The 23,754-nt window shown below is 40.2% G+C and overlaps 2 protein-coding genes across 6 annotated transcripts in view; both read left to right on the forward strand.

Moving 5' to 3' along the window:
• LOC112072765 (acyl-CoA-binding domain-containing protein 7-like) overlaps window positions 1–6,863 on the forward strand; it is an 8,527-nt gene extending 1,664 nt beyond the window's left edge. The window contains exons 2-4 of the mRNA XM_024140153.1: window positions 1,916–2,135; window positions 2,454–2,516; window positions 6,559–6,863. Of these exons, the coding sequence (XP_023995921.1) occupies window positions 1,916–2,135; window positions 2,454–2,516; window positions 6,559–6,626 (351 nt within the window). The 3' untranslated portion in view covers window positions 6,627–6,863. The remainder of the gene's footprint in view (window positions 1–1,915; window positions 2,136–2,453; window positions 2,517–6,558) is intronic.
• A 444-nt stretch (window positions 6,864–7,307) lies between these two features.
• Window positions 7,308–11,532, forward strand: LOC112072764 (gastrula zinc finger protein XlCGF49.1-like). 5 transcript variants are annotated; one of them, XM_024140150.2, is made up of 4 exons: window positions 7,308–7,899; window positions 8,056–8,161; window positions 8,262–9,076; window positions 9,218–11,532. In XM_024140150.2, the coding sequence occupies exons 3-4, from the start codon at window positions 8,976–8,978 to the stop codon at window positions 9,543–9,545; spliced, it is 429 nt and encodes a 142-aa protein (XP_023995918.1). In that variant the 5' UTR covers window positions 7,308–7,899; window positions 8,056–8,161; window positions 8,262–8,975; the 3' UTR covers window positions 9,546–11,532. The 5 variants fall into 4 exon arrangements, 3 of the variants coding, with proteins under 3 accessions (XP_023995918.1, XP_070296023.1, XP_070296022.1); XR_002894383.2 differs by having other exon boundaries at window positions 7,308–7,600; XM_070439922.1 differs by lacking the exon at window positions 8,056–8,161.
• Window positions 11,533–23,754: the final 12,222 nt, after the last annotated feature.

The following is a 23,754-nucleotide window of genomic DNA, read 5'->3' on the forward strand; positions in this document are numbered from 1 at the left end:
CGACCTGGCCGCAATTGTATTAATGTTATATATATATAAATATTAATGTTTCTACAGACTAAGTATGCAGTGCTGTCACGCTTCCAAGACCAATAATAGCTAGGCTACTGTAACCTATTAGAATTAAACATTGCATGTACTACTTATTATAATTAAGCAATAATGTTGTTTCTGTGCTGCTCCCACTATGTACACAGCACATTTTGCAGCGTTAAATCAACACTTAAAGAGTTCATTTTATCACTATCTCAGAGTACATATGTTCCCACTCTACAGAGTGTAAAAAGTACTTTTTTAATAACACTTAAATGTAACACTCCGAAAGTGTAAAAAATGAACACTGCATTAAACCTGTCAGTGTTACTCAAATGTAACACTATGAGATAATGAACTCTGTGTTATTTCTGTTCAACACTAGTGTTGATCAAGAGTTAACTCCAATTAGTGTTAAACAAAAAAACTGTTASACTGTTTTGGGTTTAAAGCCTAATTTGCATATTTCACATGGTGCCTTTTCTTTTTGAGGGAATGGTAGAGTTACCACCCATGACTACATTTGTTAGTGACAGAGACATTGTTGTTGAATTATTTCATTTTAAAGGCCTGTGGCTTTCACCAAATAAGTACCTAGCTGAATGTTATCATTTAAATTAAACTTGACAATACATTACACATATCATTAGGCCTTACTTTGATGGCCTCGTTTTACCCTAACACAGTGGTGTTAAGAAACTCCTGGTTTACAGGCCACATTAGGCCTGCAAGTCACATTATGGTGGCTTGCAAAGTGATGTGTAGTTCTTATTGTAATCCAGCCAGAGTTAAGATATCCAATAGTTGGAATTTTTATTCACCCGCAACCTACATTCAGAATGACTGTCAGGGTTGGAAACTTGATTAAAAAAAAGACAACCTAAACCATTTGAACAGGAACAACTATTTCAGTAACGGGGGAAATAAATCTAACCAACTGATTGTATTAAAAACCTAGAGTCACAGGTCAAATATACAGGGGTGGCACTGRGGTCTAAGGCACTGCATCTCAGTGCTAGAGGCGTCACTACAGACCCTGGTTCGATTGCAGGTTGTATCACAACCGGCTGTGATTGGGAGTCCCGTAGGGTGGCGCACAATTGGACCAGTGTTGTCCTGGTTTGGCTGGGGTAGGCCGTCATTGTAAATTAGATTTTGTTCTTAATTAACTTGCCTAGTTAAATAAATACAGGTGTGCCAAGCTTGTAACGTCATACCCAAGAAGACGCGAAACTGTAATCGCTGCCAAAAGTACTGAGTAAAGGGTCTGAATACTTATGTGATATCTGTTTTTTTTTTATATAAATGTGCAAAAATGTCTAAAAACCTGTTTTCACTTTGTCATTATGGGGTATTGTGTGTAGATTGATGAGGGGTGAAATTATTTAATCAATTTTAGAATAAGGCTGCAACATAACAAAATGTGGAAAAGTGAAGGGGTCTGAATACTTTCCGAATGCACTGTACATCCCTTTTTTATTTTGGTTGTACATTCATTTGATCTTACTACAGTGTAAGTTGGCCCAAAACCAACCAGATGAAAGTTGAAAGTTAAAACCAACCAGAAGAAAGTTGAAACAACCAGATGATCTTACAGTGTCAACTTTCTTCGGGTTGGTTTTGGGCCAACTTAACATTACACTGTAGTCAGATTGAATGAATGTACAACCAAAAATTATTTTTGTTTTATTAAAACTGCATGTGGAACAGAAATTAGTTTGGGGGTTTCCTTTCTGATTAGATGAATGTGCCCATTGTCCCATTTAGCCTTGCTGTTTTTTTTTGTTGATTGGAGATCTGTGTAAAGTAGATTATTCATGCAAACAAATTGGCATCCACAGCTCTAAATGGAATAAGGACCCACTGTTTGGCTGCTCYGTAGTGGGCAGTAATAGGCTGTAGATTAGGTTACATTCTGGAGTTTCTGTGCTGTATTGTTTTCCCATCTGTCCCTTTCCCTCCATTCTTCCATCTCTCCGTGCAGGCAGAGTTTGAGCGAGTAGCAGATGATGTGAAGAAGGTGAAGTCCAGACCTTCAGACCAGGAGCTGCTGGACATGTATGGTCTGTATAAGCAGGCCATATTTGGAGACATCAACATTGGTATGTAATTTTCTTTGTGCCATTTAAAACATGCTAATTGAAATACATAATTGTACAGAACATACACAAGTGAAAGGACCATTACAATTAMATGGKGAGAATAACAATTATTTTAACAAATTCTGGGTAGATAGGGCYCTCATCTCCCAGATATCAGAAAACTGCTTTCCAAAATGGCCATATCAGATACCCACACTAGTATTGGTAGGCCAATAGAACATAAAACCTTAAATCTGGTCTGGTTCCTCTGAAGTTCTCTTCATTTTTTTACCAATCACCACTGATGTCCTAAATACTGTCCTCTCTTGTTCTCCACAGACAAACCAGGCATGTTAGACATGAAGGGAAAAGTCAAGTGGGAGGCCTGGGATTCTAGGAAAGGTAAAATAAAAAGATTTTGTCTTCTCTCAGAATGTAAAAAAGGAATCGCCTCCACCCTAGTCCTCCATCCTCTACCCTTGTTTCAGTCTTTGGAACATTTTAATCGAGTGATGAACATTTAGTGAACAGAATGCTACAGTAAGGGGTAATGATAACCCCCATCTAGAGATTGTTCTTGGCATTGAAGGCTGCAATCACCATTCACCAACACGTTTAATTGAATGTACACAGGTGCGTGAGTGAGCGAGAGTGTGTGTATGTGTGATGATGTTGCTCTAATTTGAATGTATGTTACCAGACTTACAGTGGCAAGAATCCAAGATGGTAGCCAATCAGTCTGTCCGTTTGTATGTGTGATCCCTGAGAGCAGAGTTTTAAGAGTTTTTATGTTTTAATAACCCTGGTCCTGTTTACAGAAGCACATACTTTTTATGTGAAGGTGGATGCTGTATATAACAACTATTATTTTTTTATATCTCAGTCTCTATTTTACGACATTTACTTATACAAAGATTTCGGATAGAGAAGGCCTTTATTTTTTATTACACCTTTCTGGAGTTGGAGCTCGCCGTGTCAGGAGCGTCTGTCTGCGCGCAAGGCCTGCTACGCGAGCGCAGGTGCGCATTGAAGACTAGGAGCGGAGAAGCGGTTATCGAAAACCTGATGCACCYTGGGCGGTGGGAAWATCTACCTTGTAATACACAACGTCTACTGGTCGTTGCACACCTGTGCTGAAATACCTCTAAAACCGGCATTATGTATCTGTTACTGTGCCTGCTCTTTACTCAATGCCATCCTGGATTAAATAGGCTGAATGATCAATGGGTGAGTGAATTATCTTCGCTTTATGCCCTACAATTTGCAAACACTCCGACGAGACCATCATGTCAATACCACCAGGAACTTGGTCTCTCTCTGCAATTACATGTGTACCACTCTCAAACGCAACTGGACCTACACTTGATGGCATACTTCCAAAATCTCAAACTATTGAATTACTTTTTTTCTGTGTCGAAAGACTCGGTTCTTTTTATTGACAATGGTGCTGCCTCCGCCAAGTCCTCACGTATTGGGCAACTGAGATATATTGTTGTGCTTTTATTAATGATCTCTGGTAATGTGCGACCAAACCCTGGGCCGGTAGATACCATGCAATCTTTACCGACTCCCTATGATCTTAAAAACAGAGCAGGTTTTGGCCTCTTGCATGTTAATSTCAGAATAATATATATTTTTAAATAGACATGATTAGAATATGGTCCAAAACGACAAATGCAGACGTAATGGTTTTATCAGAAACTTGGCTAAAGAAATCTGTGTCAAATAACTCGATTTCTATTGATGGGTACACTGTTTTTAGAACGGATCGGATTAGTAAAGTAGGAGGGGTTTCAATTTATGTTAAATCCGAGTTTAACACCTCTGAAATTCTCTCGACTACCAAAGCCAAACATTTTGAATTGCTTGCTGTTAAAGTGAACATATATATAAGGCCTCCCACATCACTGTAGTCGGCTGCTACAGACCGGCTTCGGGACACGCACTAAACGCTCTTTCTGATGTCCTGCACAAGCTAAATGACTCTGAATTCATTATTTTAGAAGATTTGAACTGGGACATGCTTACATCTCTGACTCTTTTAAAGAACTGTGTGACTCTCTGAATCTCGCTCAATTAATGAATGCGCCTACAAAACCGAATCCCAGAGCACCTAACAAATCAACGCTATTGGACACTATTCTAACGAATACCCCTCACAAATACACATTGACTGGGATATTCTGTAATTATGTCAGTGATCACTGTGCAATTGCTTGTTAGAAATATAAAAGTGACCAAACCCCGTTATATTTTTAAAATACATTTTAGACAGTTTGATGAGCAGGCGTTCTTACATGATCTGTACCATAATATTGACAGTAAGTCTGATTCCCGATGTTGACACTGCCTGGGACTATTTTTATTTAAGATTTGTGATAAGCATACCCCTGTGAAGAAATGTGGAAGGAACAATCCTGGTTTTCAGATAACTTGGCAGAATTAATTAGAAAGAGAAATGTCTCTTGGGCTCAAGCTAGACATACAAATGCTCCTGTTGACTGGACCTCCTTCAGAGCGCTAAGAAACAAATGCACAGGATTGATCAGGAAATCCGAATCAGATTACTATTTAAATGCAGTCACAAAGAACCTAAACAACCCTACCAAGTTCTGGAAGCTAATCGAATCAGTGTCAGGTTCTAATGTATCCTRTGGCCTTCCTGACCATTTAATGATGGATTCTAATGAAGTGAAGGATAAAGCTGATATTGTAGGGGTTTTAACAAGCACTTCATATCTGCTGGTTCATTTTTTGATAATGGTGGGTCCCAGGCCTCTGTTACAGTCAACTATGATATAGGCCCTTGTGAACCATTTTAACTTTGAGCCTGTTTCTTATACTGAGGTCTATAAAGCACTAAAGGCTATAGAAAGTAAAAAGTCTGCAGGTCCAGACAACCTGGACCCCTACCTCTTAAAGATAGCAGCTGGTATTATTACTGAACCTGTGGCTCACATTTTCAACTTGAGTCTCATGACCAATTCATACGCAGCATTTGGAAATCAGCTTATGTCATCCCACTGCTAAAGGGTGGAGATCCCTCAGATGCTAATAACTATTGTCCTATCTCTAAACTCCCTGTCCTGGCCAAAGTCTATGAATCCCTAGTGAACTCAGTTAAACTTCTTAATTGAAAGAACATACTGAGCAGGGTTCACTCTGGCTTTAGATCGGGACACAGCACCACAACTGCAGCTATGGCAGTGGCAAATGACATCATTAATGGACTTGATAAAAAGCAACATTGTGCTGCTCTGTTTGTGGATTTATCGAAGGTCTTTGATTCAGTTGACCATGAATTGTTGCTAGCTAGACTCAGAAACATTGGTCTCAGTGAAGGGCCAGTAAATTGGTTTAGGAACTATCTTTCTGACAGAACACAATGTGTATATACTGACCATCACAAGTCTAGCTTTCTTGAGATTAATAGAGGTGTACCCCAGGGTTCCATTTTAGCTCCTGTATTGTTCTCAATTTTTATTAATGATTTGGGAAATGGGATGCAACCAGCAAAGTTACATCTATATGCAGATGATACAGTTATATATTAATGTGCTCCTTCCCTGGTTCAGGCTGTTGAAGAGCTCCAGACTGCTTTCAGTCACTGCAGGCCTCCCTTTATGGCCTCAAACTGTTCTTGAATATACAAAAAACTAAGTTAATGACCTTTACCAGAGCTAGAACTCTGCCAGAGAACGTTAGCATTTTCACATCTGGTGGCTTATCCATTGAAAAGTGTCATCCTACAAATACCTAGGTATTTGGTTGGATGACAAGTTGTCCTTTAAAGTTCATGTGGATAATCTTGTGACAAAGCTTAAATTGAAATTGGGTTTTTATCTTAGTAATAAGGCTTGCTTCTGGCTAGAAAGAAGCTTGTTCAGGCCACTTTTCTTTCTGTAGTTGATTATGGTGACTTGTTGTATATGCATACAACCTCCTCTGTCTGATAAACAGAGACTGGACTCTGTTTATCATGCATCCTTGCGCTTTATTACAAATGCCAAGTCACTCACCCACCATTGCACATTGTACCAAATGGTGGGTTGGACCTCACTTTATATGTGCAGAAATATACATTTGTATGTGTTCATCAACAAAGCCCTTTTGGGTAAACTCCCTCTTTACCTCTGTAGTCTGGTCTCCTTCACCACCAGCAGTTACCATACCCGGTCTGCTAGGTGGTTGCTACTTAAWGTCCCCAGGACATTCACAGTATTAGGCAAGACTGCCTTCTCTTCTTGTGCACCAGATGCATGTCATAATCTACAATCGCTGAATCATGTTGTTGTATGTTTTAATTCTGTAATGTATTGATTGTTGCTGCCTTCTTGGCCAGGTCTCCCTTGAAAAAGAGACTCTGGGTCTCAATGGGCTTTTCCTGGTTAAATAAAGGTTAAATAAAAAATGTAAATGTTGTATTTGTGTTCTTATTTTATAGGTATGTCCAAGGAGGATGCCATGACAGCTTACATCGCACTTGCTAAGGAGATCATCAGCAAATACTAATATGATGATGAAGTCGTATCCAGGGTGTGACTAGAAATGGTTATTATGAGGAGAGCTGTATCTCATTCAGCCACAAGCCATAGGTTATGAGAAGCTACTGCACTAGAAACATGATTCATTTTTTCTTCTTAGATTTAAATTTCTTGACTTTTAAAATGTGGAGGTTATTTGATATCAACCCCTATGCACTTTTGGGATGTTGAATTTATGATTTAATAAAATATTGTTTTAAATTACGCTCAGTCTAMTTTATTTGTAGATATATGATGATAAATGAGGGAAATATTTTATATGTTCCTGTCTTCTTACCTCTAAAGATGACACACACACTATTGAGATATCAACACTGAGTGATTCATTAACAATGCAAAAGCTCACTAAGCATGAAAACATAATGAACAGTGTTTCCCATAACATTATTTTATCAAATAAAGAATTAATGACTTTAAAGGGTAACTCTCTCTCACTCACTTACTCAGACAAGTAAAGTCCCCCCTATAGCTCTGCGGCCCTCCTTATAAATATCTCTGCTATTAAGCCCTGTTGGCCACCACAAGACTTGCAGGGCTAGTTTGCAGCCTAGGTTGAAAATAACAGTCATTATTTTTTAACCTAGGTTGCAGCTAGGAKCTTTAATTTACTTGGTTGCCTGGAAATCACATTTCTGGAACGGACTTGTGCCTCACTTCCTGTTTATGTGTCTTTGTAGCAAAGACGGTATGGAAATTCCATTCCTCCATTATCTCTGTTGTAGCTAGCTACTGAAGTTTAGTTAGCTAGCTTTAAGCCATAGAAAAGATTTGGGCTATGTTATATAAATGGACATATGTTTTCTACTTTATTATGTATGTAAACACATAGGTCGACAAGACGGAYCCATGAAGGACGGACAGCATGGTTGTTCAGGAGAGGGGTTTAAAACCGTCACTGTTGATTGGCCAGACAGCAACGGTACCACTGAAGAACGTTAGCAAGTAAGTCAGCGAGCTAGCTAAGTGTGCTGAGACTTGCGTTACATCGACGGACCCCATCGCCTGTTCCAATACGGTTCGTGACTGTACTGTAAAAACTTGCCATAAACACAAGGACTGGGTCAGATATAATGTTTCACCAACTTCCATTGAGAGATCCGGACCGATTGAGACTATGGCTAGTTGCCCTGAACATTGACGCCAATACTCTGACTGACGACCTCAGAAAGTTACTAGTATGCTCAGAATTTTTTTCCAGGGGACTATGAGAGAATGGAACTGTCAAGCAGTAAGATTAAAAGGTATGTCCCATCAGTGGGCATTCTATGCACGACATGTAGGCAAGCCATATAAACAGACATGTTTTCTAATTCTTTATTATTGTGTTAAGAGGGAGCCATGGAGGACATACATCATGGTTGGTCAGGAGAGGGTATTAACACAGTCACTGTTGATAGGCCAGATGGCAGCAGTGCCACTGAAGAATGTTGTCCGTCCATTGAGGAGGACCAGTGCGTGAACATTCAGCCCAGAAGCTCAGATGAGTTGAACCACGGAGAACAGGTTATGATGCTGCTGTATGAGATTGATTCATATGCATGCTGAAACCTAACACACTTCATCATGTAGCCAATAACACTGATCTCTGGTTTCCTTTGATTAGGTGAGTGAAGTGTCAGTGGTCCTGCCGCGTGGATACAGAGATGTAGACGACAGCTGTTCCCTGAGGATGGAGGGGAACGGGTCTGTGAAGCAGGAGACTAGAAGTGTTGCCTCCTATAGCGAGGTAGAGAAGAAGCTGTTGGCTGCCATGGTGTTTGAGAAGGGGGAACTGGAGCTGACTGGCTCTCTGGTGACTGAGGTGACTGAGGATCTACAGTACAGTGATGCAGACACTGCACCCAACAGGGAGGAAAGGGCTCTGTACCTAGAGGAGGAGAAAGGAGATGAGAGACAGGCAGATGAAGGGACTGCCCAGCAGAGAGGAGCGGCAGGCTAATGCTGAGTGGGAACCCTCAGTGGAGCCGGAGGTGACTTTAGGTTCTGCGAGCGAGAGATCGAGCCAGCCAGCCAGCCGGCCTACACTCCACGCCGACACAAGAAGCTGTGTGTGTGATGGCCAGCCTGAGGAGCCTGTTCCGCTGTTCTGTCTGTGGGAAGCACTGCGTGGATGAAGCTGGCCTCAAGCATCACCAGAGGCTTCACCGTCAAGAGCATGTCTACTCCTGTAAGTTCTGCCTCAAGCACTTCAAGGCCAGGGAAGACAAGCGGACCCACGAGAAGGACGACCACAGGGTCAAAAAGTTGCACTATAGGTGCTCCAAATGCCCCTGCGGATTTTACAACATCTTGAAACGGAACCGCCATCTCAGAGAGTATGAGTCCAAGAGACATTTGTAACACGTGCTACAAGGAATTCCCCCAACTTAGCAAGCTTGAGAAGCACYAGCTGAGCCACWGTGACAACAAATCTTTCAGGTAGGTGTTCTATACTGCATTCTCTGTTAGTTTGATACTGAACACATCTCCCTCTGAAATGTATGTTTTATTTGTTTGTATTATCAGCTGAAAGTGGACTGCAAAGTGTTAGTGTTTTCCATTACATTCTGCTCCTGCTAGGTGTCAGATGTGCCAGCGTTCCTTTGCCCAGGCCAGCCAGCTGAAGTCTTACCTGCACGTCCACACTGGGGAGAAGCCCTTCAAATGCCAGTGCTGCGTCAAGAGCTTTAACCACAACGTCAGCCTCAAGAACCTCGTCACACGCTATCACCAAGGGGAGAGTGGGGAGGGAGTGGAGGTGGGAGAGCGGAGGAGCAGGCGACAGTGGAACTATGACCCTGAGGAGGAGGAGGAGCGTCAGAATGAGAGTGATTCTGARTTTGACCTGGAGGAAGAGGAGAAGACAGGGAGTAAAGGGAAAGGTAGTGGAGGAGGGGGGCACTGGTAGAAGCCTCTAGGACCATAATGTTTTGTCATGACCATAATGTTTTGTCATGGCCATAACGTTTTGTCATGGCCATAATGTTTTGGCTTTGAACATTTCTTAGAACTCTTGAGGCTGTTGTGTTTTGMTTTAAAAATATATATTGTTAAAGAAAATGTGTTTCACTGTTCTACATCATCAAATGTCCAGGAAAAATCTGATGGGTTTGTGAAGGGAATATGTTACAAAGAATTTCCTCCCCACAGATGTTATTGGCTGATATATTGCATTTTGAGTTCTCCTGGCTGGACCGGCCCACTAGTTAAGAAGCACAGAGATAAACTCATCTTGGATATAACCAGCGAGGAAGCAAGAGGCTTGACTCCGCTCTAAAGTCTGTCCGTGCGAAAATAGTGTTAACCCGTGGAATTGGGGATTTAAAAAAAATCGAGGTCAATGAGAGAATGTCGAATTTGGTCAACGGTTAAATAAAGGTTACATAAAAATAAATAAAAAAACATAAAATTAAATTTCTAATTTGCTACAATGTTTAATTTGATCGAATTGAAGTTTCATCATGTTTATGTCGATACGAATTTACTGATAAGTGGCATTTCGGAAACTTGGAGAAAAACTATTTTATAATGGAGTCGTGCTTGTTGTTCTCACACATATCTGCCCTCTCATTGGCTAGAGTATTTATTTAGTCATTTATTTTACCCCCAGTCCAGTTGAGGGCGACACTTCACCTTTTGAGTGTAGTTCGCCATAAAACCCAAAGAAGAATACCTAGCTCTTGCTCTGTGCCTCTTCCCGCACAGTAGGTGGCGGCATGCACTTAAACGATTGTTTGCGGACCGCCTTGACATAGAAGACTCAGCTGACAGCGAGAAAGGGATAAATATCTTTATAAATATCTTTGAATGAGTCTTTTAACTATCCCTATATTTAGACGTCTGTCAACATGGCTTACTCCCAGAAGCATCCGTTAATTTTATACCTCAGTAATCTTGCACCACCAGAGGCCGCTTTAAAACGTAAAATTATTCGATCAGCAGCCAAGAAGCGGAACGACAAATCCCGTGGACAGACCCGAGTAAATGTAAGTGTTTCGTTTTTACAATGGCGCGTAAAATTCTCTCTCCCCTCCTTCGCGTGAACGCGCACACACATCTTCATTGCTGCGACTTGCTAGTTGAGATTTCTGCTCTTCACTCCTTTGTCAGTTTAGCCTACATTTCACTGATCGTAGTAGCAGTAGCATTTTTTTAAATTTGTGTCTTTAATGCGTTGTGTGTGGAGAAGATCGGCATTGTTTTCAATTGCAACCAGTGGGATAGTGCCATTGTAGGTGGCCTACCGGACACCGTTTTTATTATTAAGCCATCATTTCTGAATGAAATTTGGTACCGACAAAACCTATTTGTATAAAATCATTTTAGAATATACAGACAATGCATCATCCAAATTGCATGAATGCCTATACCTACACATACTGTAAGTGACTAAAGGAAAATGATCTATTTTTGAATTGGTAAAACACCAAATTAGGCCAACCGTATTATAAATGATGCTATCATCACTGGTAATCGTGAATGACAATTCTTCACGTTTTACAGGTCAAACGTCCAGGCATACCAACCATATGATCCCAATCACTTTCATGGGAATATGCATTTCGATCTTCTTGAATGATGTAAGTGTGACCTTCCTGGTCCCGTCCCTAAAGTCAGTGAGTCAACACAGGAAAGAGTAATGGATGGATAGTTCATTTATTTCCCAAACTGCAATCATGGSACACACACAGTATGGATGAATGAGGAGTAGTGACAGGATATAAATAGCACTCCCACAGCAATTCTCCATAAATCTGCTGTATAATATACTAACAAAAGAACAATTGAAATGTCTATCAAAGTCATTGGYATRGTATAGTGGATTTAACAATTTATAATAATTCCTAATTTGGGTGATTCTGCAACTACGGGCACTTCCAAGTCCTCGGGTCAATTTTGGGGATTTTATAAAAAAATAAAACAAATATTGTATGTGAAATTCACACTGGAATCACCCCATACTATTTTTAAACACCTCAAATATTTTAGCACTTTTGTCAGATTCATTTTATACTTCCAATTTCACCTTTTTTGCCCTTGACACAGACAAGCTTCATGTTTTTTCTATGAGAAAAACATTATATAATGTGTAATTATTAATGTTAGATGTTATACAGGAAAGAGTCAATTAAAATAAAATCTATATCAATATTTATTGGAGTATGCCCTTTTATATTTTTTTTTTACCATCTAAAACATATATACCTGTCCTTGTCGGGAAGTGTTTCATTTCACCACTGAGGACAATTCCTCATTAAAAAGTTAAGAAGAATGTTAATTTAGTTACCATGGAAGACATATTGCCTAGCATTGCAGTGGACAGTTGTCAGATGTGATGTCCAGAGTTGAAGCAAAAACGAGGAAATATTGCTTCGTGTAGAGAATATTTTAGTTGTCAGTCATTCACAAACAGGCTATATTTCTTTGAATTTGATAGAACTTTGAATTGAATTCTATTATTTAGTGTAAACGACCATGCTAGCTGAATACTAATCAAAGCATGCTGTCTGTCAATTTTCTCCAGAAAACTGTGAAAATGTCATGTTCCATCACAAACTTAAGTGTTAGTGGAAATGGACAAATTCCATATCTTATGTTTTTACTTTACTTTTTAAAAATATTTGTTACTTTTGGCTTATTTAACATGTTTTAAATTAATGAATCTAGAAAATGATTCCAAGTGTGCGTGGCACAAGTTTGAAAACCTAAGGAGTATTCTTTATTTTTAGAAGATACCACATAAAACCACAAGGTCACAGACATAGAAACCAAATACCAGGAAAACATCTGTAAAAAGACAGGAAGAACTGGAAGAAAAAAGATAAGGAGAAGTGAAATCTATCTCTGAGCTTACAAAGCGAAACAAAGAAACAAGAAAAGACAATGGAAGTGTAACCAACGGAATAGAAGACCAACTAATCAGGCCAACACACCACCTCAGTCACCAGATGACTTGCAGCCAGAAACATGAGGCTAACAACCTGCCCCTAACTTTACCTGTCCTGATGCCACACCGCTGAATACCCTTCCTCATCGTCTTGCAACATGAATGAGAAGTCGAAATAACTTAGCGTAAGGAAAAAGGTTGAGAAGAGGTCGCTCCAAAAGCATACAGAGATCTTAGTATACAAATGTCAAACTTGATAATCTTACAGAAAGCTAAGAAATACAAAAAAAGTGATTGATCGACTGATTGCAACCAAAAAATGAAGAGACCAAGATCCCCAAAGACAAAACAGTAAATGAAGGGAAACTCTGAAGAACTTGAGAAGGATTTATTGTTTCAAAATGCCATATTGCAGAGTGAAAACAAAAGTAAAAAAAAAATGTGCAGTGCCAAGGACAAACAAGTGTCTTCAAAAATGCTCAGAGGCAACATCCTGAGAAAGTATGGCCTGGTCAAAGCCGCAAACAGAGAATTTAGATTTTCAGCAAAAGCAATGAGGGCAAATGAAAACAGGCCATCAAGTCTTCAATACTCCAGGAAAAATCAGTGTAACAGAATTAGCACTGCCACAGAAGAGAAAATCACTAGATTCTATGAACYTGATGACAACAGCAGAGCAACTACAGGGAAAAAGGACACACTAACGAGGAACAAGAAGAAAAAGCAGAAGCGCTTCTTGAATGGCACAATTCAGAACCTTTATCAGAAGTTTAAGAGGGAATATTCAGAAATTCAAATMTCCTATTGTGAATTCTGCAAAAGACGTCCTTTTTGGGTTGTCAAGCCAACAGTCCAGGATAGGGACACATGTCTCTGAAAAACCCACGCCAACCTCCAGTTCATGGCGGACAAACTACAGCATCAAAGTGATCAGCTCCAGCAACATTGAGAAAGTTTGAGTCTTTGTGCTGTGAGAACCTGAAGAAAGAGTGCATGTATAGAGAGTGCTCCCTTTGTCAAGCCAAAGAGCTTAAAACATCTGACTTTGATGCTGGTGAGGAGACATGGTGGTTTGAGTGGAAAACAAAGCTGAAGAGAGAGAGAAGAAAAACAAAGAGGGAAACACTACATTTGAGAGTTAAAGAAAAGGTATGTGGCACACTGCAGATTCTATTGGAGGACTTCTCCAAAGGATTGAAAGAGAAGTTGGGGAAACAGGTGTACAACATTCGACACCAATACTCCAAACTAAGAGAAGTAAGAGAATCTGGGGAAAGAGGAAATCATTGTGCATATTGACTTTGCAGAGAACTACCTGTGTAAATACACCAGTGAAATCCAGGCAGTTCACTTTGGTGATTCTCACAAGCAGGTGACCCTCCACACCTGTGCTGGATATACCACAAATGATACAGTTTCTCTTTGCTCACTGAGCTCTTCTATGCGGCATGATCCTTCTGCTATCTGGGCCCATCTCTCAAAACACTGGCCTACTTCCTTGAGCTCTGCCCATCGGCTACTGCTGTACACTTTGAGTGATGGGCCTACAACCCAGTATAGGTCTGAAATGTTTAACAATGGTTGTTCAAAATGTTTGCAATAAAATATTGTTCTCATACATTTTTTAAAACATAGATGTCATTTCCACCACACCTTGTCATTTCCATCACAACCCATATTTTGAGGTAAATGAGTATATTATGTACAATTTACATACATTTATTTGTTTTAGATATGGAAATCATTTGGTTGTTATAATCTCACAAAAAGTTTGGGTGCAAATATCTTATTTTTCGTGATAAATAAATGTTTTCTGCTGTCACCAAGGCAAGTTTAAACATTCAGGCGTCGTGTTGAATTGTTAATATTAGGAAAACCTTAAATCACTTTAAATAATATTCAATACAAGTGCATGTACAAATGTATAAGAAATCCAGCTTAAATAATTTGCTATGATATTTCAATTTTCAACTAAAATGGATGTTTAATGACGTGATGGAAATGACATTTGTCTTGGCTGTCTGAGGAAATGACAAAAATATATAAATTCCTGAATAGTACGATCGCAGCCATTATCAGATATCGTTTCTAGACTAATCAAAGACAACTACAATACTGGTAAATGGTGTTTGAATAAGTTTTAATTTTCTGAAAGTTTGCACGGCCAAAGTGCCGAAGTTGCCATAATCACCCATTTACTATAATAAAAATATTGTTTCCATGTGTAAGTGTAACAGTTTAACTTTAGACCGTCCCCTCGCCCAACCGAGTGACCTCTCTGCCACACATCAGCAACTGACACCCACGAAGCGTCGTTACCCATCGCTCCACAAAGGCCGCGGCCTCTGCAGAGCAAGGGGAACCACTACTTCAATTCAAGGTCTCAAAGCAAGTGACGTAACCGATTGAAACGCTATTAGCGCGCACCACCGACTAGCTAGCCATTTCACATCCGTTACACTCACCCCCCTTTCGACCTCCTCCTTTTCCGCAGCAACCAGTGATCCGGGTCAACAGCATCAATGTCAAAATATAACTATAGACCGTCCCTCGCGGGCGCGAACCAGGGACCCTCTGCACACATCAACAACAGTCAAGGTCTCAGAGCAAGTGACGTAACCGATTGAAAGGCTGTTAGCGCGCACCACCGCTAACTAACTAGCTAGCCATTTCACATCCGTTACACTCACCCCCTTCAACCTCTCCGCAGCAAGCAGTGATCCGGGTCACGGCACCAATGTAACAGTTTAACTTTAGACCGTCCCTCGCCCCGACCCGGGCGCGAACCAGGGACCTTTGCACACATCACAACTGACCCCCACGAAGCGTCGTTACCCATCGCTCCACAAAGCCGCGGCTCTGCAGAGCAAGGGGAACCACTACTTCAATTCAAGGTCTCAAAGCGAGTGACGTAACCGATTGAAACGCTATTAGCGCGCACCACCGAGTAGCTAGCCATTTCACATCCGTTACATAAGCTCATATTCACAACATCAGAATAAACTATCCATTTTAGTATCAAAATATATCAAATGAACCTGAAATTACTCAACGTCACACTCATGTGGCGAGGAAATATAATACACCTTGAATGTACCACATATTTTCCTAAACTAACAAAACCAGGCTATTACGCTGCTTGCTGGTGCTCATACATTTGTAAAACATATACTTTATACATCTGTCATAAATTACCTGCAATCATGGGACACACACAGTATGGATGAATGATGAGTAGTCTACGGGATATAAATAGCACTCCTAAAGAAGATGCATTTTCGAATTAGTTGCTAACTTCAAAGAGGGAACTTTAGKTAGCATAAAACCCATATGGCAAACTGAGATTCGGCAAATAACATATAGAGTGGCTTATTTGACGCCAAACCAACAACAGTAGTTACTAATAACATAAATTGCTCATGTATGATGTAAAAGGTAGATTTTATGATGTAATGTCAATTTTATACATTTCTATCCCGGGACCATTCAATTTTCAACTCAACCACAGCAATTCCCCATAAATCTGCTGTGTTTTACCCAGAATCCCATACCTGTGTATTAGACAATGTAAACACACTAATCCACCAGGAGGTGCATAATACCAATTTTTATGCAGGAATTMAACAACTTAATGACACTGTTACATAAGTAAGGGTGGCTAACCAGCCTAACTAATCACATTTTAGAACAGATGGAAAAAAATAACCAGCACGTCATACTAAATTGTCTTAAAAAATGACATGGTGTTTTGGTATGTCAGTAGCCTGACATTATTATGCTATTATATTCGGTGTGTTATGTAGAATACTAATTAATCATTAAGTGATCTATCGAGACATAGCACCATTCTGAGAAGTTGTGGAGCGTCACTCCGCTGAGCACCGCTGGCAGCACTACACCCCTGATTATAACCGTTGGATGACTTCGGAAGTCTCACATAACCACAGCTCTATGAACTAAGTGCCACATTCAGTTTTTACACCTTTGCAGCAGGTCAAAAGATTRGGGGTTGACCCAAAATCATTTGGTGCTAAAGTGCCGAAAGCCAGGTCCTGGTGATGTACATGTTGTCCTTTGGTAAATTCTGAGCGTTTAGATCTCAAGAGCGTTCAGCAGAGCTCACACTGGACACTGGCAGAGGAGTAGGGTTAATCCGAGTGGTCTGACCTCACAACGGCAGTCATACTCCCAAGCTAACTGGCTAAAGTTGTCTAGCTACTTCCAGACACAAATGAGAGAACACCTCACTCTGACCATTTTACTCACCCTAGCAGAGTTGGTTAGACTGTTTTCATGTCATCAAGTGCGCAACATGTTGACCACACCGCTCGCGTTGCAAAATAAATGTACACATACATGTTATTCAATCATTGCTCGCTTGTTGAGCGTCTGCGTTGCCAAGAGCTAAATTAGAAGTTGCTTCTATTTGTGGCGCAGAACGCTTTGAAAGTCCTGCCTCTCCCATCTCCTCATTGGCTTTTAGAAGCATATGGCTGGCCACGTGCCATCTCCTCACTGGTTATACCCACGTGGCTGATTGAAAGACGAACGGAGTTCGGTTGTGGTAATACACCTTATGAATGTTAGTTGCCAATCGCCATATAAAGTCCAAAAAGAAAAAGCCTGGAAGGAGGAGAGATGACTAGAAACGATTCAGTTGACCGGTTTTATGTGTGGATTAATTGTCGGAGTAGAGGACCTTGTGCATTTCAGGTAAAATAACAACTCAATGTTTATATCCCAGGACAAATTAGCTACCAACATCAAGCAAGCTATCTAAATAGGACAAATTAGCTAGCAACTGCAAGCTTGCTAAATTTCCATAAATGTTTAATGCTTTTCGACCTGTCCCCAAATTAATATAATTGGTTCAGCGTTTGTTTTGATATWTCAACCTGCGTGTCGTGATCGCGTTTGGTGTGGGGGGACAAAATCAACTTGCACGCTAGTGATGGGTCCTTCGCGAACGAGCCGGCTCTTGTAGATGAACGTTGGGAGCCGGCTCGCATATCAGAAGAGSCGTATCTATTAAAAACAATTAAGGTATGAATAATCAAAAGATTTAAATGAATAGAATGAACTAATTCAAAGAACGAAAAAATTWATAAAATAGGCCTAAATGCTTAAGCACGCACACATTCCTTCTGTCTGCTRAAACGAACAGCRTCACCTGTTGTTCCTGTCAATCAGACACGCAGTGTCAACCAATGAACCAAAGATGCGTGAGGGAGGGCTGAGCCAACTCACTCCCAGTCACACACTTAGCAGCCAAGGAGAGAGAGGAAGGACAGCTGGAAAATGAGTCGGAAGCACAGTAGCATTTGGAAGCATTTTAATAATGTAGACAATGTTAAAGCACAGTGTAGAATTTGCCAAAACAAAATCTCATAAAGCCGGTTCTACGTATAACCTACACATGCGAACTGTGCACCCAACTGTGAAGCTAGCTGTAGCGGAGTGTCGAGAAACTAGTGATAGTGATAGTGGTGGAGCCAGCACCTCCATACGTGGAGATGTATCCACTCAGTCAAGTAGGCCTACTCCGTGACCCACAGCAATGCAGTCTTCTATGGACCAGTTTATGCCAAAGTCTATGTCTGAAGCAAAACAAGGCCAAATTGGCTAAAATGATTGCCACCGATTTCCAGCCATTTTCAATCGTGGAGGACAGAGGTTTTAGAAATTATAGRAATAGTCTAAATCCAATGTACACAATTCCAAGCAGGAAAAACCTTTCAAGATCACTTATTCCACAACTGTATAAGAGCACACAGGCTTCAGTGRYGGAAAGAGTCCAAAAAGCTACTGCAGTTTGCCTTATCACTGACTGCTGGACATCAAGGGTAACCACTTCTTACATGTTGGTTACATGTCACTTCATTGAATATTTCTCGACGTCTAGCTGTCTTCTGGACTGCTTTGAGTTCAGTGACAGACACACCTCAGAGAACTTGGCAGAGGAACTGTTGAGTGGCCAGAGAATGGCAAGTAGATGGAAAAGTGGTTTGTTGTGTTAGCGACAATGCAGCTAACATAACCAAAGCCATGAAAATGTTTAAATGGACCCATCATCCATGTCTTGCCCACACAATGAACCTGATTATAAGATATGCTCTGAAGGTGATGAAGCCCACTGTGAACAAAGTGAAAACAGCTGTGGAATACTTCCAGAATCATCAGTCATGTGCGTGTTTCCCAATAAGCGATGCTTGAAAAGGCTGCTTGTTCCATTTAGTTTTACTGCAAAATAGCCTTGTAATCTAGTAAAACTGTAAAAAAGCCTGTCCCTTTTAAGAAACTCAGTGATGACATCAACAGCTATCACAAGCTGGCAGAGTGTTAAGGTTCATTACCAATGCTGCTGGCAACCTCGGGCTGTGAACGACAATCTCAGTTTTTGACATTATTTCTTTCTGGACAATTTATCATCATGTGCGTGAACAACCAAAAACTGTAAGTAATTGTATATGTTTCCCCTTGTTTTACTAACGAAGTTGTCAATAGTTAAAGAATTATTTTTTGTAAATTATTACAGCATTATGGGTCTCGTTTTTATGCTAGTTATCTACATTCTTTAGCACATTGTGTTAGCTGGTTAGTCTTGATGTTGCATAGCCACTTGTATTTTAGTTTCGTCATTGGTAACAGATGAGAGCTGTATATCTGTTTGTTATTGCTAAATGAATGTACATTATCTTAGTATTTATGCCATTGTATCATGTTTATTATTTCCAGAATCACATCTTGTATGGATAAATGGACAATTAATTGATAATACCAGCTAGTGACATAGCACAGAATTGAAACATCTCCAATCACATCAAAAAACCCTAAACGAAGGAACTGTCTTTCTTCACCGTTTCGCTAATAAGAGTACAATCTCCATAACACTAACGATGACATGTTTGTTGGCCTGTCATGCCTAAGTTTGCTAATATTGCTGATGAAAAAGGTATTAAAGTAGTATGGCAATATCAGAGGCTTGCATCTGATTCAATGAATGATGAATGCTGAGTTTGCAGTTTTTATAGAAAATCTTTAAATTATTTACTTTGATTTAGATCTACAAGCATCATGAAACCTCCCAAAAAAATTATTGACTTGATGAAATTCGATTTTTTGACCTAACGTTAACTCCTTTACAACTTTTTCCATATTTTGGTCAAATCTATAAATGTTGTTGATGGTTTCCAAGGACACAAGGGGTGGCTCAACCTAGCCCCTTTGCTCAATGTACCCCAATCTACCCTACTACTACAGTCATTATCTACAAATAGTTGTAGAATTTTGTAGCGTGGGCAATTCCATTGTAACGGATTACTGAGACTTAGTTTTTCACTTTAAATGTATGCAAACAAAAACAATTGATTTCAAAGTTTAACAAACCATACAACCAAATCGGAGTATCACAGTAATTCCACATAAACATGAAAATTGCCCAGCTAGCTTAGACTCGCAGGCCAGATGCAACTTTTATTATTCGAGATCAAATTCATCTTTGCGCGAGGCGGCGCAGCCTTGTACCAATCGCATTAATAAGACGTTTATAGCACAATTGTTCAGCAATTGATTACCATATACATTCTGGCTACATAACCATATGAGAAAACTAGCTAGCAAGTCAGTTCTACTTACTGCAGAACAAGTGCACTAGGCTAGCTATAAAATGTTGGCCCCTGAGGCCGTTGCATTGTTTTCACTGCTCGAATGTAGGTCAGTTTCAGTTTGCAGTCCAATCGACAGCAGCTTAATCCCACAAACATGACAAGCAACTCACCTTAGTATTTTGGCGATATTCTGCAAATTCCGATATGTGAAAAGTTGTTTTCGCTCGTCCATTCAAATAAAAATAATGTTGCGGCTATTTTCTAGCTAGACTGTAGAGGAAGGCGCTTGCCGTAGTTTGTGTTGTGTCCTCCTCTCGTGGTGTATGCAGCGCTTCTCATTCACTTTCACCCAGTAGTGGTCAGGCTAGAAAAGGCTACAGCTTTTGTCAAAAGTGGATTTATTTTGCATTTTAGCTAACTCTGACTTTTCCAATCGTAACCTAATTTCCCTAGCGTGCTACGTTAATTATCTAACATGCTGTGTAATTCTCCTAACCTGCTACGAAAAGTCAAATTTGACAAAAGCTGTATCCCATCTAGTCAAACCCCAGTTATCGGACTGCCAACACCGGAAGAGTGGAGTGGTGATATTATTAACGTGACTTGGCTTTATTCATTCTTCATGGATATCTATTGTGAGACTACTAAACACTCCTCTTACAATAGTGTGTGATCTTTACACGAGGCCAGATGTGCATGCATTCTGTACGGTTGCACTTTTAGATAGTGCATTGTCAGCATTAGATCCGGTGCATTCCTGCCATTACAGTGTATATGAAACATCACACAAACTGAGTCACGGCGCATACAGATTACAGAAACAGCATCATTTTAAGGCTGCGTTACACATTTCATGCGCAATGGTTGTACCATAACTGTGTTAGTCAAATTTGTAGTATTTTATAATAAATATATATATATCTCAAAACAAGCACATAAAGGCTTCCTAATTCATAAAGGTCATGTAACTGACTGATATTATCTCTATAGAATACACATATTAGAATCTCCTAAGCCAACATTTCTGTGTAATCCCAAAACCCCATTCTTTCCCTATAGAAATGGCCAACAAAGCAAAGACAGAAAATGCGAACTCATTTCTGTTTAAGAGGCTACAAGCTGGCTAGCCAATGCACTGGATTTTCCAGCAAAGTTGCTCATTGGTTGTTGAAATAACATAACAATTTTCTGTGACAACATTTGAAGCCTTTGAAATAGGCTTCAAATGTTAGCTAGGCAAGTTGTTGTATTTAAATCCAGACTCAGTAGTCACATTTACATCATTTGTGATTATGAAGTGAGTTCGTAAATACATTTTGACTATCTACACCGATTTTTAGAGCACACTCGTTAGAGTGCCAGAGCGGAGAATAACTGATGATTTACAAACCACAACACCCGTTGAATATGACAGGTTGTCAGTAAAGGTTGGCAAAAAACAATAAAATTGTTGCTAGCAGCACAGTTAGTCACTCAGTTGCGAACAGGAATGCTCAACAAGGATAAAGAAAATGAGGTGGCCAAAGTCAGGGCTATCCAGAGCATTCATATGCAGCGCTGTTAAAGGTTTAAGGGTTCGAATGGTTCTCCTGAAGAGTCATGGTGGTGGATAGGTCTTCACTGAAAGCTGCATGGGTTTCTCTTTCAACAGCAGGACCCAGATATGTTAAAAAGTAAGAAGTGGACTTTGTGGCCTTTATAGCTAATGTTGATTAATGGCACTGCCAGGTGGAGAGGAAGTCCAGGAAAATAGATATCACTGTCGTTGCGGTGGAGACTTCTCGTGGAGGTTGCTGGAGTATTGTCACAAAGCCTTACTACCTCTCAGGTCATCGAGCCTGAGAAGGGAGATATTTCAGATTCGGGAAGGGATTTTGGTTTTGTCAATTTTTTTTAATGTTTTATTTTTGGGTGGATTAAGTTGACTATCATGTATGGGTAAGTATTTTACCTTATTTTTCTCAACCCCGTCCAGTTGGTGGCGGTAAACACCTTTTGGGGTCGTAGTCTGCCATAAAACGCCACAGAAGAATAAGAAGAATTTAGTCCTAAACACCATACCCAAACTGACGTGCGTCCGCTATCGATGGGCATTCCGGCTCTTTTTGGCTCGCTCACCAAAAGAGCCTGCTCTTTTAAGCTCCCAAACGGCTCTTTAAAAAAAAATGTTTTGTATTTTTCAAGTCAAACAGTTTGCGATAGTTGACTTGATGGTGTTAAAACAATTCATATATTAAATGAATTCATACTCTACCTTAACCACAATCTATTTAAAAAATGATTGGTTTGTTATTTGAAAAAGATGCTATTAAACCATTGCATTTAAGTATAACTTTTTAATATATATTAAACAAAGTGCATATAAATCTAAACATTAAAAACGAATACAATCTGAACAGCATAATAGAATATTGCACCATACAAGAAAATAATAACAATGTGCAACATGCAGCATCCCACTTAAAACATTAAACTGGTCCCTCTTTTCTCTCTCTCTTTTATTGCCATGTTATAACCAGCAGCACACAGCAATGCTGACCATATTTAGCTTTTATGAGAGATTGCATTCAGAAATTGCAAGCTGCCTCACTTTCGAGGGCTGAAGCGGTTTCTTCTCTCAGTAATTATTTGTCCCGTTTTGAGAAGACCCTCTCAGAGGGAACGGATGTGGCCACTATGCAGAGTCTCCCTGTCATGACTTTAGTAGCCGTGGGTAGACAGAGGTCTTGTTCTTCCACCAGCTCAGAAGGATCTGCAGATCTTTGAGGAGGGGATCCTCATATAGGACGTACCTCCATTATGCATCTGCTGAGGATTCCTTTGTGCTGCATCCCCAGTTGCTCTCTCGTCAAACAGCATCCAAACAGCAGATGTTTGTGGCACTACTGCTGGTGCTTTCTGCTCCATCTGATCCCTCTTCTTCATGTTGCCCTGGTGTCTGAGCCAGCTGACTGCTGGGCTATCCCTCCCTGCTGCTGAGTTTTCTTTGAAGAGCCGCATCAATCGCTCTGGCATTACTGAAGGCTAACTTCTTAAACCTGGGGTCAAGTGCAGCGGTTTCTGATAGCACGTGATTATATTCCATTCTGTGGAACTTTCTGTCCATTGATGAACTAGGGTGTTCATCAACTCTGTCATAGTCCTGTGATTACATTTGCTTCTCTCTGGTGGCTGGCTGTGATTCGCTGCAGACCCTTACACAGGTATAATTTGAGGCTGTCACATAGCTGAAAAGAGAGAACAGTAACTATTAGTTCAGATTCATGTTTTGTCTACTGATACTACATTCTCATTTACTGGCTTCATATACATTTACTATAAACTGGATTAAATAATGATATGGTAATAACTGCTTACGTACCTCTCTCCACTGATCTCCACAGTGACCTGCTCAAAGGTCCAGGACAATGCACCTCCTCCAACACCTCCGATTCCTCTTGGGTCAGAGCATCAACAGGTGCATTGACAATGGCCAGGGTAGAGATGATAGCATCCTTTGACTCAAGAACCGCTTCGAAATATAAAATGTTGAATTCCACCTTGTAGTGCAGTCTTGTTTAGGCCTCAGGCACCCCACCTGGATTGTGTAGACTTTAGTTTTTCACACCTACTGTGCTGCCTAG

This window comes from Salvelinus sp. IW2-2015, unplaced genomic scaffold, assembly GCF_002910315.2.
Source record: "Salvelinus sp. IW2-2015 unplaced genomic scaffold, ASM291031v2 Un_scaffold2030, whole genome shotgun sequence".
NCBI lineage: Eukaryota > Metazoa > Chordata > Actinopteri > Salmoniformes > Salmonidae > Salvelinus > Salvelinus sp. IW2-2015.